This window comes from Denticeps clupeoides, chromosome 1, assembly GCF_900700375.1.
Source record: "Denticeps clupeoides chromosome 1, fDenClu1.1, whole genome shotgun sequence".
NCBI lineage: Eukaryota > Metazoa > Chordata > Actinopteri > Clupeiformes > Denticipitidae > Denticeps > Denticeps clupeoides.
The window spans coordinates 9,536,186-9,553,067 of NC_041707.1; the positions used below are offsets into that span (position 1 = coordinate 9,536,186).

General features: G+C 42.5%; 1 protein-coding gene across 1 annotated transcript; it reads right to left on the reverse strand.

Annotated features, from left to right (window-relative positions):
* Positions 1-2,381: 2,381 nt before the first annotated feature.
* dcdc2c (doublecortin domain containing 2C) lies at positions 2,382-15,228 on the reverse strand. Its single transcript, XM_028988234.1, has 10 exons — positions 14,768-15,228; positions 14,550-14,598; positions 14,228-14,304; positions 13,738-13,869; positions 12,920-13,069; positions 12,782-12,827; positions 8,394-8,550; positions 4,969-5,069; positions 4,203-4,501; positions 2,382-3,232 (listed from the first exon to the last, which is right to left on the reverse strand). The coding sequence occupies exons 1-10, from the start codon at positions 15,055-15,057 to the stop codon at positions 2,998-3,000; spliced, it is 1,536 nt and encodes a 511-aa protein (XP_028844067.1). The 5' UTR covers positions 15,058-15,228; the 3' UTR covers positions 2,382-2,997.
* Between the last annotated feature and the right edge of the window lie 1,654 nt (positions 15,229-16,882).

A 16,882-nucleotide genomic window follows, 5' to 3' on the forward strand; every position in this document is an offset into this window, starting at 1 on the left:
CATGTGGGGCAAAATATAGCCCAGTGCGACATGGCTGAACACTTCTGCATGTCTGAAATCCATCACACCATGTTACATCTCACATCAGACTGCCCTAACGGTTGCTATAAATTACAAGGTTGTTGTTCAATAACTTTTCAAGGGGAATCCTTTTGAAAAAATTACTTACTGTAATGAAGTTATGGAATCAATGATGTGGACAGAAAGTGTATATATATATATATACCTTTACATAAGCTCAGTATTGATCATGTGACTAGAAATCTAGAATGGAAAGGCACTGTGTGTTCTTTTAGCTTCCAGAACTACATCCATCAGCTGTCCTGTGGACAAATTGCTTGTCGTATACTCTGCAACTATCTTTACACGCTAATAACACAGATAGTTGCTCACACTCATGCACATTCTATATGACACACGCCAAAGCCTGAAAGCCTCGTAAATGCAACTGGCTTATATGACCATGACGGAGGGTTTACATCATGCATATTTAAAAGTCTTCCCATCTACAGACTTCACTTCATCATTCTGTTGCATTGTGAAAATGTGAAGAGTAACGAGATGGTAGTGGGAGGAGAGAAAATTTCAGAAACTTCATGCATAACAACTTGAGGCTAATGAGACTATTGTACACATGATGTGTATTTTCTCAAGCTGCAATATGGATGCGTTAAATATTACTGGCTACAAGTCTGGGGATTGTTTACAAGCATTAGATCAAAGACGTCCTCAGGAATTATAGAGATAGATAGACAATACAAGAGAGAAATTGGATTTTTAATTATATCATTTTAATGAGGAAGTAGCATGTGTGAGAGCTGTCAATCATTAGTCTCCTCCCATTTATATAAAAACATCATTAAAGATCCCGTTCTGGGTAGCAGAAATAGTTACACAAAAAGGATACTTAGTTTCTTTTCAAAATACAGATAAAAAACCAAATGGAATTTAATCTATTTAGGTAAATCCAAGGGTGGTGGTAGCCTAGTGGGTAAGACCCAGGTTCAAATCCCGCTTACTACCATTGTGTCCCTGAGCAAGACACTTAACCCTAAGTTGCTCTAGGGGAGGACTGTCCCTGTAACTACTGATTGTAAGTCGCTCTGGATAAGGGTGTCTGATAAATGCCGTAAATGTAAACTAGTGCCCAACTGCTATTGCAGTCTGCAGAGGAGGTAGCAATTGATCATTATGTTTCTATACTTCCGAGAAGCAGGTCATTTAAAGCATGATTTATGTAATACCCTGTACATTGTTATTTTATTGTATATGATGTCTGTTATACACACAGTATTGCTGCACTCAGACTTCGGAAGATGCAAGTGCAATTTTATCTGAGTAATTGCTTTTGCCTTAACAACCATTGAGGAGCCACACGTAGGATTCTGTTATATGTGCGTGAATTGTAATGTCCGTGCATGTAACACAGATAACACAGCCATGTTACTCTAAGTGGTTCAATGACGCTGTAAAGAGTAGCAGAATATCTTACTCTGATTAATGGCCATCCACCAGATAATAAACCGTAATTGAATGGTATAGCACCAGTCGGCCCCAAGTCAGGAGTAGTGCTTCACACTGCAGAAGCCGGTGACATTGTCTGGGGTTGATTATAGTTGACCTTGCCTGCAAGCAGGGCTCAGAAACAGCTAGCCTAAGCTGAGGAAGACCATAGCCAGAAAACAGGAGAAGATAAATGAACAGATACCGCACGGGGGGAGAAGGGCTAGATCAATGGTTTAATCAATAACTATTTGATTTTTATCAGAAAATGTGCTGGAAGAGGGAAAAAAAATTGATCAAACACTCCACCTTGCATTGGCATATGTAACAATATTAATTACCCAAAAATATATAGTTGACCAATACCAAGTCAATATTACTGAAATCAAAACAAGCCATTAGTATGAACTGTTATCTGTCAGTCTCTTATGCCGTTTTCAACAAAAATAGTAGACATTCATCATTCCATTACAATGAAAAACAAACAGGATTTGTTCTAGATTTGATTCGCAATTGTCTGATCGGCCACAACTTTAAAACCACCGATAGGAGACGGCTACAGGGTCATGGGTGCCACAGTTCACCCATCTCTGTCCACTACTGTAGCACAAAACCTTCGTGTTGGTCACACATTTGTTAGCTAGGAGATGTGGGATGCATTTTGGCTGCTGCTGACTTCATGCAGAAGTGTTTTCCACTCTGGCAATCGGGGGGGTTGCTGAAGGTACCCTGATATGATGTGGGAAAATGAGTGAAGCCAGTTCTTACAGACACCATGCAGTGGCTTATTACCATGAGACACTCAAACTGATATTTCTAAATAGGGTTGCTTTTGAAAAAAAAGCAAAGAAAATGTGCCAGTAGTACTTATGGTATTTTGACCCAAGCATGTCACATAAGTTTCATTAAGATCCCAGGAATAAGTTCACTTTTGAAAAATAGGAGGTATAATGTGTCACCTTTAAGACCTATAATCAATGTAACAAAATGACCAGCACAGTGAATCACACTTTTCGGTGTCCCACCCAAATGGTTCCACATAAGCACTCTATCAATCAGCCAGTCAATAAAAACAAATGAACACCAAGCAACAGAGCTACTGCCGGGGATGATCATTATGTTCTCTTTAGAATTAGGCCGTGGTGCATTCGCCCCAGACTTATGGCTGGACTCATGGTGTTGTGTCTAGGCTGGATACACTGTCCACAAATACTCATTGTATTGTATTAACTGTACATTGTTGGGGCATGAGTCTCGTTCAATGTTAGCTTGTCTGTTTTAGCCCCTTATGAAAAAAAACTTATCGGAACACAAGAGAAAAGACCACAGAAATCTACAGTATTTACTGGACATACTGTACCAATTTTAAAATAAATGTTTTGGTATTTTACCGAGTACCGTTGCACCCCTAGTATTTACAGAACAGGAACACCAAAACTGCAGATATCAGCTCAGGGGAAATTCACTATTCAAAGAAGGAAAATATGAGAAAAGTCACAAATGTGTCAAAGGTTCTTGAGTGGGGCTGAACACTATACTGCAACCAGCCAGCAGGGGCACTGCGGCTGTGCCGACTTCACATTTTAGAGACTGTATGGATTCCAAGTTGTTCTTGAGCAGCAGTGAAGCTTGGGAAGTGATGTTTTGCCGCCTGCCAAGCACACTGAAGATTGTTAGGTGAATTTCTGTCCAGCACGGTCCAGGTGGAATAATGACTCGGCTATGGTCACTGCAAGAAAAGCAACACTCTGTAAGGTATATGTGAACCAAACATTTTTTCTCATTGTGAAATGAAGCTACTTCAACAATTCCCATCAACAATAAATTTGGAGGGCACAGTATAGACATCATATTGGCTGATGGTGTAATTATGAATAACATGATTGCACTGGTTGCATAATACTTTGTGTTTCGCACAGACAATGCATGCTTTTAATACATGGGGATCTGAAGCTATATGAGAAGAATAAAATAAAACATTTAAATATTTATTGTGGAGGGCCACTGTGCAATACAAAAGCTCTTTGTTTAAGTGCAGTTTTAAAAGTGCCCCACAAAATATCCCACACATGCCTGAAATGAGCCAAACACAGTCAAGATCACCAGAGTCATAAAAAGGTGGCTTTGAATAGTGATAATGATTCTGTCAGTTAGCTGGGCTCTAGTGTGTGTGTGTTTGTGTGAAGGGGGGGTTGCATTATAATTCTCCATTACAGAGGTTCGCTCCCAGAATCTATACGGTCTCTGAATCAGCAGTGTTTTTGTACGGCTAAATGAGATAAGTAATGAATAATGCTATTGATGAGATCTTTAACAAGGTAATAACTGTTCCTCAAAGTCAATAATTATTTCGATACGAATATCTTTATTATAAAAGTGCCTCAGACAGCAGAAAAAGCACAGCACCAAAAACCGTCCCTTGTGGTTGTAATTGCCTTTGTCTGAAATTATCGTTTTCATTAAGCAAAATGCTTAGTGTTATTGATTGTTTAAATAAGATTTGACGTTGTCCAATTTTAAAACCCCATAAAATTGCATGCCATGGTAATATTCCTCAGCATTGTTATTGTGTGTTATGAGGTTTACATAATTCAGGTTTGAACAGAATGAGTGTCGAGATAAACCCTGTAAGTGGCGTCCCTTTATGACCACATTCAGTACAAGGGAGGGCATTTTAGAAAATGGCGTGGTGTCCATACCTCCTGCCCCATGTGTACAGGTGACTTGTCTTATCCATCACCCCTATTGTTGAGGGGGCGACACTCTCCCTGCCTCGCTTCGGAAAGTGTTGGCTGAGGACTGCAAAAAAAAAAGCGCTGCATTTAATCAGTGTCGTGCAGGTACATTGCTGAGTGTTAACAATGTGCAGGCTGAATGCACCGACCTCCCCCCCACCTGATGATGGGGGCCTCGGAGTAATACTGGCAGGATGGAGAGAACTGGAGCTCTGCGGATAAAGAGAGTAGGGTAGCTCATCCTCCACGGTCTCAGCTCTGACCTACACATGATGATATTTGAAATTATATGAGTATTCCCCATGTATTGGAGGACAATGCATACAATTGCAAAAGTACTATTTTGTGCAAATTACTTAGGTTTTCACAACAGCTTAGTTGGGCAACCTTTTGTTTTTTAAATTTCCGGCTAAGGGTTGATTCAAATGATGCACCCAAAAAACACTGTGATCTTATTGTCACACATGTGCAAGTAAATATTTTCATCTGGTCCGATCTTATTTCCACTCTGCGCTTCTGAAATAAAAAAGGCCAGCATAAAGGCATATCATAGACACTCCATGGCAGCTGCATGCCTCCATTTATAAAATAATGTAAATGTACATCCATCATCTGAATCATCTTGAAACCTCCTTCACTGCCCGCCTCCATCTTTTTTTGTAAGGCTGGCCTCTTGATAGAATTCTTTTTGAATGCTTTTCAAAAGTGCTTTTGAGAAAACAGCACGCACCTGATCTATAGGCAAGTCCACTTTAAGTCCACCAGCATCCTGCACCTCAGCTGCACCGGCAGTTTCCCGTCTTCTGTCTTTGGCTTTGAACACACTGCCTTCTGTTCAAAGATTAATCACAATTACTTCTCCACTTGGCAGCCAGTCCTGCTGCCAATCCACAATATCCTCACTCCTTTTTTAGCCTTCAGCCTCAAAAGTGATCAATGGGCCTGTCAAACCCTTTATTTCTTTCAAGTGGATGAATACTATAGAGAGTCAGAGGCTAGTGGAAGCCTGGAAATCTTTATGACAAGTTTGGCCACCCTTCAGAGGAGTACGATGAGGTCCAAGATTCTGACAAGGAAAATGAACTCTTCTGCTATGCTGAACTTTCACAGGTACTATCTATTATGTTGTGTCCTTATATAAGTCAGTAATCCCCCGTCTAACCTTTATGTCATGGGAAATGTACCACGGCAAAGCAATTAAAGTGTTTCTGTGGCACTATCTAACAGCAAAATTAATATCAAAGTTCAGTGGAGGGTTGTGTGAAGCATTTTATCAGCATATGGATGGATAAGACAGGAACCATTTTTTCAGAATTGGAAAAATGAATAGGGATGGGACAGGTCGGGACAGTGACAGGTTATCCACTTTTCTGTTGCCTTCTACTCTGCACGTGATATGCCCAGCTGTATCTGTCGTCATGGTAATAGACCTGACAACATCTGACAATAGCGGGGTTCAACTAAAGTCAGTGATGAAAAAGTCTCACATGTGCAAAAAAACATGTCATCAATATGCTATAGCTGGATTTGTCTATTAACATTTGCCAAACATTTTAATGGATGTGTAACGTGTGCTCTTTCTAAATCATTTAATTGGTCTTCCATAAAATGAAGCCTGTAATAAAAGTCTACAGCAACCTTCCGATTATGGGTCCGTTTCCTTACTAGCTAGGCCACCACTGAACTGTCCAGGGTGATTTGTCTGACAGGATGTGCACATGTATAAATTGTTAACATCAAGTATATTCCAGTAGTAATCCAGTTATTTATTTACAGCTTGTTTATGTGTGTACATCAATGTTTCTCCCCCAAAAAAGTGTTGAAATATTCATTACAAAAAAAAGGTATTACCATATAATTACATCTCTAATGCTGCTTTCATGTTTCCTAAAAAGTTATCATTAATGAGATTTGATTCTGAAATGAATGGGAATGATAAAAATAAACTGCTAATGTTTCATTTTAAACAAGTACATTGCTGTATGATTTGGGTATGTGATACAATAAAAGGCTATTAAAATAATTTTACAAATTATGTTTCTGTTTCGGGAGAAGCCTGCAAGGCTGTTGTGTGTTTAAGGGTAAGACAACACCAGTGATCACTGGCCTTGGTTAGGGCAACTTCCTGCAGAGGTGGTCTCAACAGTACTCAATGAACGCTTAATTGCAGTGTGTACGAGTGTGGGGAGATTGTTTGTTTAGGAGGGAGTGTGTGTGGATGTGTGGTTTTTTCCCCCTTGAAGCATTAGTAGTGGGTTTTGGAGGAAGCGCTGCCGCATGGGATGATCAAGTGTCAAAAAACGGGGTCGACACTTCAGCCACAAGCCTCACTGCAGACAGCCAGGCCAGCAATGTGGAAGGAGGAAATTCAACTCCATCAGTAGGACTGCTGGCTCGGCTGTTATGTGTGAAATGATGGCGGCCCTCGAACAGAGGTAATTACTCAGCCCCATGACCTCATAGCATCCCTGAGCCATGATGCACTTTCATTTCAGTGGAATGCGTAGTGCAAAAAAAACGGCAAGTTGTGCAGGCATTCAGGAAACAAGATATTACATTCTAATTATAAAAAGTTGGTTGAAATATATATACACACATACATACACACACACACACACACACACACACACACCACATTACTGGCCAAATGTAGTGCCCACTCTAAAATAACAATAAATATTGGTTTGAACCTTTTTTTTAACTCTGAAGGTGGCCTCAAAACCTGTGGTATGTAATGTATGTCAATTACATGTCAATCATTATATATATCATTATAAATTATATGATGTTCCCAGCTCCATTTGATTTTAAGGTGCATTGTGTACGATGTGATTGTCTGGTGACTTCTACTTATGTGTCAAATACAGGGCAGTATATTATTATAAAAGCAGTAGTGTTGAGCCCTGTCATGAGAAACAAGGAAATTATCAGATCCCCATGTCATTTCTGAACAATGTGACAGCTGTCACATGCATTAGCACACTGTGAGACCATGTCAGCTCCTGTAATCCGAAATTAGTCTTATTAGTTACTGACCAAACTACATTCCCCTTATTCCTTTTAAATATTGGTATTTCTTAAGTACACTCCCTGGATTTATTCATTTTAATTTGTGTCTGTGTAGTTTGTATGCTCTCCACATATTTGTGCAGGTCTTCTCCGGGTTCTCCAGTTTCCCGCCATCCAATGGCATGCACACTAGTTGAACTTTCAACTCTGAATTGTCCATAGATGTGATAGTCTGAGTGAGTGAATGGTGTTTTTGTGTGTGTGTGTGTGTGTGTGTGTGTGTGTGTGAGAGAGGCCCCGACCTGCTGCAAGAGTCAGTAGATGGGCTCTCACCGCCACAACCCTGAGTATGACTGGTGGTTATGGAAAGAGAGTTAGTGGGTCATACGTTTAAAGATATGACATGTGTCTCGCTTCCTTTAATTAACATGATCTGACAGCTGTGCATGCACAGTGCCAGTAATATTTTCCACAGATGTTACATTTTGACACTCCTGACTCTGAGCAGGAGTGGTAGTAGCCTAGTGGGTAACACACTCGCCTATGAACCAGAAGACCCAGGTTCAAATCCCACTTACTACCATTGTGTCCCTGAGCAAGACACTTAACCCTGAGTGTCTCCAAGGGGGACTGTCCCTGTAACTACTGATTGTAAGTCGCTCTGGATGGGGGCATATGATAAATGCTGTAAATGAAAATGTAAATGATCAGACATGTTGCTTGCACAGTAACTCACTGTCACCTCTTGTTGTAGACAGTGGTATTACAGGAGGGTTGGTGGTAGCATAACTATCTCCACATTAAAATAAACTTTGTTATTTATTTCCATGTTTCGTGTTTGAAACTACTGATATTCGTACAAACTTGCACCTTTAAGGTTCACTGCAAAGAGTTTGAAATCTCTCCTAAGACAGGCAACCTGATGCTGAAACTCTTCGGAGATCAACATGGAAACTTCAGAGCAATCCCCACCGCAAGGCCGTGCTATTTCTGCTTTATCACACACTGACACATGGACATATACAGCAGCCTTCAATGAAAACAACAGGTCCAATCCACATCTCAGCGATCAGGCTACTGAGAAAGAGGCAAGAGCACAGCTGCTCTCTGGGAGCTCCCCCTATGGTTTGGGGTTTTGGTACTCACCCCCAGACGAGAGAAGATCTGAGACTTTGGAAACCTGCTTCTGATGTTTGGCTCGTCCTGCTTTGGCATGGAAGCGGGAGTCAGTGTGGGTTTTCAGAAGCTTCCCACCTTTTCCATCTTGCTCCGATCCATGGTGCAGCGCTTTCCAATCGGAACGCTACAGCACACACACACACACACACACACACACACACACACAGGTACCGCAGACTTAAAACCTGCTTATCCTGCACTTTCCCACGCCTCAATATTAAGCATTTACCCCACGATTTGTAATCTATTCAGGTGTCTACCCTTAAATGCATGTTCACCTCTTTTTCTCCCACATGAACTTTTTTTTTCCAACTTTTTCCCTTAAATTTTTCACGAGCTGATATGCTTTGCGGCTCCCCTGTGATGAACACTGTATTGAATTCATCTGGTTCCAATACAACCCCTGCACAACCTATCAATCTCCGGCGAGCACAGCAAACTAATCATTTATTGATGAGCCGGGGCACCGGCGAATTTCTAAATGCATTTGTCTTATTTATCAAGCCAGATCAAACAATGAGAATCCAAACAGGCTTAAAGGAAGGTGTGGGGGCGAGGAGAGGGGGTTCCAGAGAATAACTTATTCTTCGCAAAATACCGACAGATATTGATGGGGGAGAGGGGGTCTGGGAAGGGGGACGTGAGTGAGTGAGTGAGCGAGCGAGCAAGTGAAGGAAAACAGTGGGAAAATGAGTTCAGAGTGACGCCCGGCCAGCGGGGTACACATCTGAATTAATGCTCCCGCAAAAAGGCAATTTTCCACTGACTGTAGGTAGAAGGCAGGCTTAATGTCATTTTCTTCTTCTTCTTCTTCTCCCATTCTCGCTCTCTATCTAGCTGGTCTCCCTCCATCCATCGCTGGGCCGTTAGATGGCCCCGTGGAGAGCCTGACTCCGGGGCAGTTTACTGATCTCCGCATTCGATGAGAACACACTGCGAGCTGCAGTGTCTGCAAGCCAACTAACGCCGGGCCGGGGGAATAACGCTTGTTTGCCTTGTTATTTTATTCTTCTTTTTTTTTTTGTACCACAAACTCGGCCTGGCGTTCTTTTTATTCCGAACAGCTGTTGGCAGGCATGAGCAGGACTCAACAAGGCCAAGTTGAAACGGAGTTCACAAAATTCACCGAGGCAAGCTCAACAATCCATGTTAGGGCTGCCGGGAGAGTCCAAAGAAGTGACAAACACGACATGGGCGGAACTGCGAGGCACACGGGGCCCAGAGGTCCAAGCTTCAAGGGCACCACAGCGATCCCCTGGATCACCGTTGCACCTATTAATGACACGGAGACGGAAAAGCTGACATCACATCTCCATCTTCCGCGCCGGGCTGCAGACTGCATCCTGTGGGCCAGCCGCCGCGTCTGAGCGGAGACAGGGCGAGGCTGGAGGTAATCTCCGTCCTCTCAAGTGGCAGCGCGGAGGAGGCACAGGCGGGACGCGGTGATATGATAGCAGCCATGGGAGGGGAGGCGAGCCGGGCACGACCGCTGCCTGCTGCCGTATCTGGGAGCCCGGCCGGAATGATGGGAAGAGGGCGGACGGGCCCTGGCCTTGCCCCTCGGAGGCGACAAATTCCCACCGCGCTGCAAGGCTGTGGGGCAACAAGAGATCTGGGAAGGCTGAGGACGGATCGGGATGGAAAAGGTCCAGCTCTGGCAAGATAACCTCAGCTCGGCACTCTGGGAAAATAAGGAACACGGCACACGAGCATCGGCCCAGATCTCAGAACTAAGACCAATAACATATGGAGGAGTGAAGAGTAAGCAGTAACGGGCATCATTACTGTCTTCATTACTGAAATCATACACCGACGGGTGATAAAGGTGTTTCTACCACGGCTGCCTTTGGAGCCAGACTTCAACATCTCACCTGACCACTACCTCCTGCATTAAAATGACATCACAAACACGGAATAAACCTCTTTATAAACACATTTTTGAAGATAAGTCAGATTTCATCATCTTTTAAACGTCCAGGTTACATCCAGTTCCGGTAGATCAGTTCACCCAGCCCCCCCCCCCCCCCCCCCCCCCCCAACCCCATGTACCAGTTCTGTCTATATATTCACACGTGAAAAAAGAATTAAATCTAACATCTTTACATGTTTCCTTGCGTTTTTGCTTGCCATGATAAACTGCTGAATCCCAGTCACCGCAGACCGCTGCCACGCTTTCACAGTCTAACAACTGTGTGGATTTTTCAGTCTACTTTGGAATAAGACAGCATGGGTACACTGCAACTTTAATAATGCATTAATGATTCATTACATGAAATATGATTCAGGCCGAGCTTAAAAGGTCAAAATTCAAAGCAGCGGTTTTATGAAATATTTCCCTGTGCCAACCTCTTGCACGTGGCAGGTTTCCCTGCACCACTTCTGATTGGTCATCAGTCACAGGAACTCTGAGAGTTGGGGTTTCAGCCGACAGAAGCAGCTTATTTATCGCACCTTATTTTCTGTTGTTACCATGCAAATGAGATGTAAGGTGAACAAGGTAAATCTCCCGCAAAGCCCTCCTCCTGACATGCAGACATGCTGCTCCCTCACATTCCTTCTCAGACTTAAGGATCTCTCTGTATACAGCGACCTTGGGTCTCTCGGAAGTCATTGTTGTTGCTCTTCTTAGTTTAATGAACAGGCCGACATGAGCTACATTTGATCATGGGCAAAATGAAACGGAATATCACAAGATCACAGATTTTACTGCCTTACTATATAATTACACCTGTTTCAATTTAAAAAGAAATGACGAAGCTGTTGAAGACATGCTGTTTTGGATTTCAGACTCCGCTAAAGAGAAATGCCATTGCTGTGATGAGACCGCCCTGTAATACGACGTCACATGTTTCATTCACAGTATGAAATTCTCTATAAATTACAGACCGCATGCAGAAAGGGGAAAAAAAAACTACTCAACATTGTTTGGTTCCTCTTGCTCAATTAAAACAAGCCTTTGGGTAACTTGACCATGAAATAAATGTAGGTCTTTTCAGACTAGGGGCTGTTAAAATGAGATAATTACACAATTATATTTTTGGAATGCATGTGACAGAGTCCGGAGACAAATTTCTCCCTTCTGAGACCATGACGTGAAACCAATACTAACATCCTGTATCCTGCATTTCTGTAATTTTTTATTTTTTTTTTGCACTTCTGTCAGCATCTGTACCACCACTGGGAAAACAAACACCACAACGCTGCGCAGGTTTCATCTCTGCTCCCAGCGACTGTGGTCGCCGCTGCCTTCAGCAGAGAGTCCCTGTGCCAACAGATGCACCAACACCTACAGACGGCAGCTCAGAGCTCCACAGTTCACGCAGTCGGTCTGGACCGACTCCATCACAGCACACAGCTTGCCACTTTCTGTCCCCCGCCCCAGCCCCCTCTCTGCACAATGACATCATGCTCAGCTACTGCAGGGCCCTCTGGTGAGTCTCGGTCTCCCCCTTGTGGTTCTGTAAAGAAGAGCTGCTAAAGAAGAGATTTCGTCATCATGGTGACAAACGCAGACGTCCTGACGGCAGTGAGAAAAATCAACATTAACGGTACGGAATAGCGTGACTAACGCTGATATGATAGGCTAAGTAAAAAATTACATGTACAAACCCCTAATTGGTTTTAATGAGACCCCCCCCCGAAGACTGCATTTGAGAACCACATTTCAATCAATCTGATGAAGCATGATGAAGTGTTCTAGAAAAAAAAAACAGCACCTGAGATGTAAAGCACAGGCCCGCTGGTGTCACATAAATTGTCACACGAGGACGTCATTTTTCATATTACAATAAACAGATGTCAGGTCTCCGAAGAAGGAGACCTCACACTCCCACCATGCAGCCCTCCACTCTCTGGTCAGATGCGAGGCTCACGAGCTCTCGGCCCCGCAGGCCTGCTGTGGACTCTCCACTGTCCACCGAATCACAATAGCACCTCTGAGCGCTCTGGTGAACGAGGGGCCTTTTTAAAAAAAAAAAATCCCTTCACTCTGCAACACTCGGCACACTCGATCAAGTGGCAGAGGGTCGCCATGGCAGGATTTCCCATCACCGAGCGAGGTACGAGGGACTCTGTGCCTCGTTCGGACAGTGATTGATGAAGGTAACGTCCCAATCTGCACCTCACACTGGGTGGAACGAGGATGTCATTGAAATGCGGCACGGCCTCCGCGTCTCGCAACCATCTGCGGTTCAGCACACAAACACCATGGCGCCGAAGGGCCCCGGTGTGTTTTTCTTCAGCGAAGATAAAAAACATGATATGAGCTACCGTCTGCGGTGAAATATTTATATTTCATGTTGTTCGCTGTGCAGAAGTTATCTGATGCAACTTTCTGAGGTCTGCGCAAAGCTTACCCCGTCCTTTCCCAGTCTGCCTCTCTCGAGAACTGCTGGGAATTCTCTGTGTAAATGAACAAAAACACCATTTTTTTTCCTATAGTCTACGAATATTTCATTGAAATGGCTCTTACGGCTTGATTCGCTTTTACCGACCCATTACTGTGGTCCCTCGTGGAGGCCTTGTTGGGAACCCACGGGAAGTATGGCAACCATCTGAACTTCTCTGCTCCCACGGCAACGTAGTACTGGTTGTTCTCCAACTCGCCAGCGTTCAATACGATGGTCCCGTCCAGCCTGCAAAGCCTTCAGATGGTCTTATTTTAAAACTGATGCCAAAAGGCCGTAGAGAGTCACATCACCGTTTACTAGTTTTTCTGTTTAAGGTGCCTCTAAGACATGTGAAAAGGATTCAATTTTTTTTGTTTTTAAGTATTCTTTGCTGTCAAAGGAATGCTTGGGTTTGGTCTTGGGCTATAAGTTTACTTTGAGACATTGTATTATTTTTCACATAGACTGTCCAATCATTTGATAACAAGAGACAGATGAATCTTGACTCATTAAGGACGATTACGTTCATGTACATCTGGAGGACACTAAGTGTGATTTAAAGATCGGCCTTGGATTTTTCAACCTCAAATTGTTTTTCACTTAACTGCCTTATTCAGGTTTCACTGAGATGTGTTCTCCTTTTATCAGTCAAATGATAGCGACATGCTATGATCAAGCTGGCAATGCTGGTGGACCAGCTAGTTTTACAATTGTAAGGTGTGTTGGCACACTTTTTCACAGTTTTGACCAGTTAAAATGTCATAATGTGAAAATGTAAGGTAATACGAAAAAATTCTACATAATCCGTTTTTATTTGTCTTTAAGTGAGTGAGCTTGATTTTTTTTTCCATTGGCTTGTTCAAAAGTGCTAATGAACTTCAGACTCATGCTCTTCATAATGAACCCAGGATAAGTGAACCTACCTTTGCACTGCCCCTGTACGAAGACGCACTTTCTCTGTGACCATAGCCAGGACGTTCTCCCAGCTTCTCAGAGTATATTTTGGTATCATTATGCGAGCGGGTGGAACCAGGCTCCCTCCATTGGTGAAAACGCTACAAAATTCAACGTGAAAGTGAATCCTAAATCGAAAGTTTCTCTATGTGACTCTATACGGTGGCATATAGATGCATTACTTTTTCTTTTGTACAGGTGTACAGTGAACAAAAAAGGAAAGGATCACAATACATTTGATTTCTTAATTACCTTAATTATCTTATTGAACTTCAGTTTGGTTACAGTCAAAAGACACATTTCAAAAGTACTTCGAATCTTCATCAAACTTGCTAATATAATCAACAGCAGTGGGTTCGTCTGAGCAACTCCCTAGCATTTCTGAAGCTGCATGAAAATGAACAACAAGGGCACCCAAACTTTTGCATGCCAATGTAAAAAGTCGTTCTCTTGGCTCACTTGATAGTGCACGACTCGATAACGATGTTCTTCCAGCGTGCGGAGACTACGATTCTGCTGTGAGCAACAGGCTGGATCTGCAACACAAACACGTCAGTCAGTCTTCTGTAACTAAACCAGTTTCTCCAGCGATGTGGCTCAGGTTAGCATGATGTGCAAACTTACATTACATTCATTACCATTTAACTTAATCACAAGGGCTCACTGATGGCTTACTGAAGTATCACTTGTTCCAGCCCCAAGTCAATAAATGTCATAAGTAATTTGTCTTTCATCAATACTCTTGGAATTTATGTCCATAGACAGGCAGTCGTGGCCTTACCAGTTCACTTTTCTTTCTTTCTGGTTTCTTGGTTGATATTAGATGATAGCTATTAAAAAAAAATTGTTAGATTTTATAACAACAGACAAAATTGCTCTGTCAGATTAGATTAGAAAATTAGTTAGCAAGGTGTGTTAATAAATAAGAAATGAAGTTCTTAGTCAATGATGCAGCATTCTCTGTAATTTACTGAATTGTGATGATAATTGTAGACCTACTCCAGCTGTTTAAAGCGCTCCCTCCCAGCAGCAACATAACTTTCCCCATGCTCCAGTTGATCCAGGTCCAGTATCCTGTGGCCTTCCCTTGATGTGTAAAGATTCCGCACAGCCCCAAATGGTGCTTCGATGACACTTGTGACATTGCCTAAAAAGCTCTCAAAGGTGGCCGTTCTCTGGTTAATTACGAACTTCCTCCCAGGGTAGAAGACGTCGCCGTTTCTGTACACAACCACGGTCTTGGGCGGTGCAGGCTGGGGTGGTAGGGCTCTGCCTGGGGGTGCGGTCATCACTTCTGTAGTGTCCAGTGGGTATGCGCTCAGGGCGGATGGTAAAAGGAACACGGGTTAATCTTTCGGCCACTGACATCAAATGCCAGGAGTGACAAATGTAAGCTGATCTCATCAGGCTCAGGTGACGATGGAGAGGGAGAATCGTCTCAGGTGTCCACACACAAAGAGGAAATGGATTAGGTGTGTGGTGAGAAGTGGGATAAAACCAGATTTTAACATTAGAGTCTCCACAGAGTAAATATTCATGTGAAATATTCAGTAGGCAAGAGTAATACTGATAATTCAGCAGTTCCAACGCACAAAGTCAGTCAAAGTCAAAGTAAACTTTCTCCACAAAACACTAGAGCTGCACGAAAATATATCAGATATTTGTGCATCAACTGCAATTATTATTTTCAAGGTATTTCTCCAAATGCTGTATGGATTGTGACCTTAAAATTCCCCTTAGAGCTGCCAATGACCAGTTTAGTTTTTTGCAAATAGGGTGAGTTTCCTGTTGATGGGTTAAGCCCAGTCCCAGACTAAAAGAGAACTTCAGGGAAGTCCTTCAGGAACTCTTTAAGTCTAGGACTAGACTTAATCCACGAATGGGAAACTGATCCGTAAAGTAGAAATGTGCTGGACTGTTCCTGGTCTTTCGTTTCTGATGCAGTGTAACCACGTAGCCATTATAAGTAAAACTAGAAAAGGTGTTTAAGCAAATTCTTTGAGTTTAAATTATAAAAGCAGGAAAAATTACAATTGTCAGTGGAATTTCACAACCCAGTCATCTGTGATCTCTTCATCTCCCTCAGAAGTTGTTTACGGCAGAGGTAACAAGAGATTTAGCTAATTGGTTTTGGCCAGACAACTCCTGGTCAATGGAATGCATAATTCATTTTTTGTGTGAATTATTAATTCTTTTGGCAATCAGAAGGTGCTTTATGAAAAGAACAATAGCCCTAGATCATGCATATTCAAGCTTTGTGTTTATTAACACTGCAATGGCATTTTGAGGATGTGCACATGTCCCTAAATAACATAAATTATACATTTAGCTAAAACATAAGATCAATATTACACCAGTGTGCCATTCATATAATCAAAAGTCGTCGTTGAAAGGCAGGAAAGACACTGACATGGAAAAACTGCTGATCTACTAAGGCATTTATATTTAATTTCAGAAAGAAATTCTAATTTGCTCAATGAAAGCATTTACAGCAGGATTATTATTTTTACTATATGTAAAAAACGACTTTGGACTATAGCCTCTCCTGTAGCCATAAACCCTGCCAACCTTGCTGGATTGGGGCAAAAGTTTCTTTTTACATCTAGCCATGTTTTGTCATTCGGTGTAGGAAAGGTCAGACCGCTCTCAGGATAATAACTTTTTTTAACACTCGTGCATGGTTGCACCCCAGCAGGAGTACTGAGGCTGAAGAAGCATGAATAGTAGGGGCAAGAAGCGACAAGCCGCGGTGCATCATTACACAAATGTGTAAATGCGTCGGGCTACTTTATTTTCTCTTAGGGTGAAGAGGGCAGAATTTTGAATGAGCCTTGCAGCTACAGTAGAATTCATCATCATAAAATACACAAACTGACACACACATGCAGTACATGCAGGCCTGTGTAACCCTACTAGTCATTATTAAGCAGTTTTCTAAATAGTTCATGTAATTACTTACTTTCAAGCCATTTCAGAAGAGCAGACAGGTCAGAATTCCAGTGCACGTTTAGTTCGGCTGGTTGGGAGGATCTCAGTGTCGGATCTCAGTTTGACAACCAGGTGGCAGCAGCATCGCACAAACCGCCACTGAATTATTATTACCATTTATTTTTT

Bases quoted from the DNA above. Each gene is read 5' to 3' on its own strand.
- dcdc2c (XM_028988234.1), bottom strand. From the start codon at position 15,057: ATGACCGCACCCCCAGGCAGAGCCCTACCACCCCAGCCTGCACCGCCC. The intron at 14,305-14,549 runs GTAAGGCCACGA...TTTGTGTTGCAG, and splicing joins AAAGAAAGAAAAGTGAACTG to ATCCAGCCTGTTGCTCACAG. The intron at 8,551-12,781 runs GTAAGCTTTGCG...TGTGTGCTGTAG, and splicing joins GCAGACTGGGAAAGGACGGG to CGTTCCGATTGGAAAGCGCT.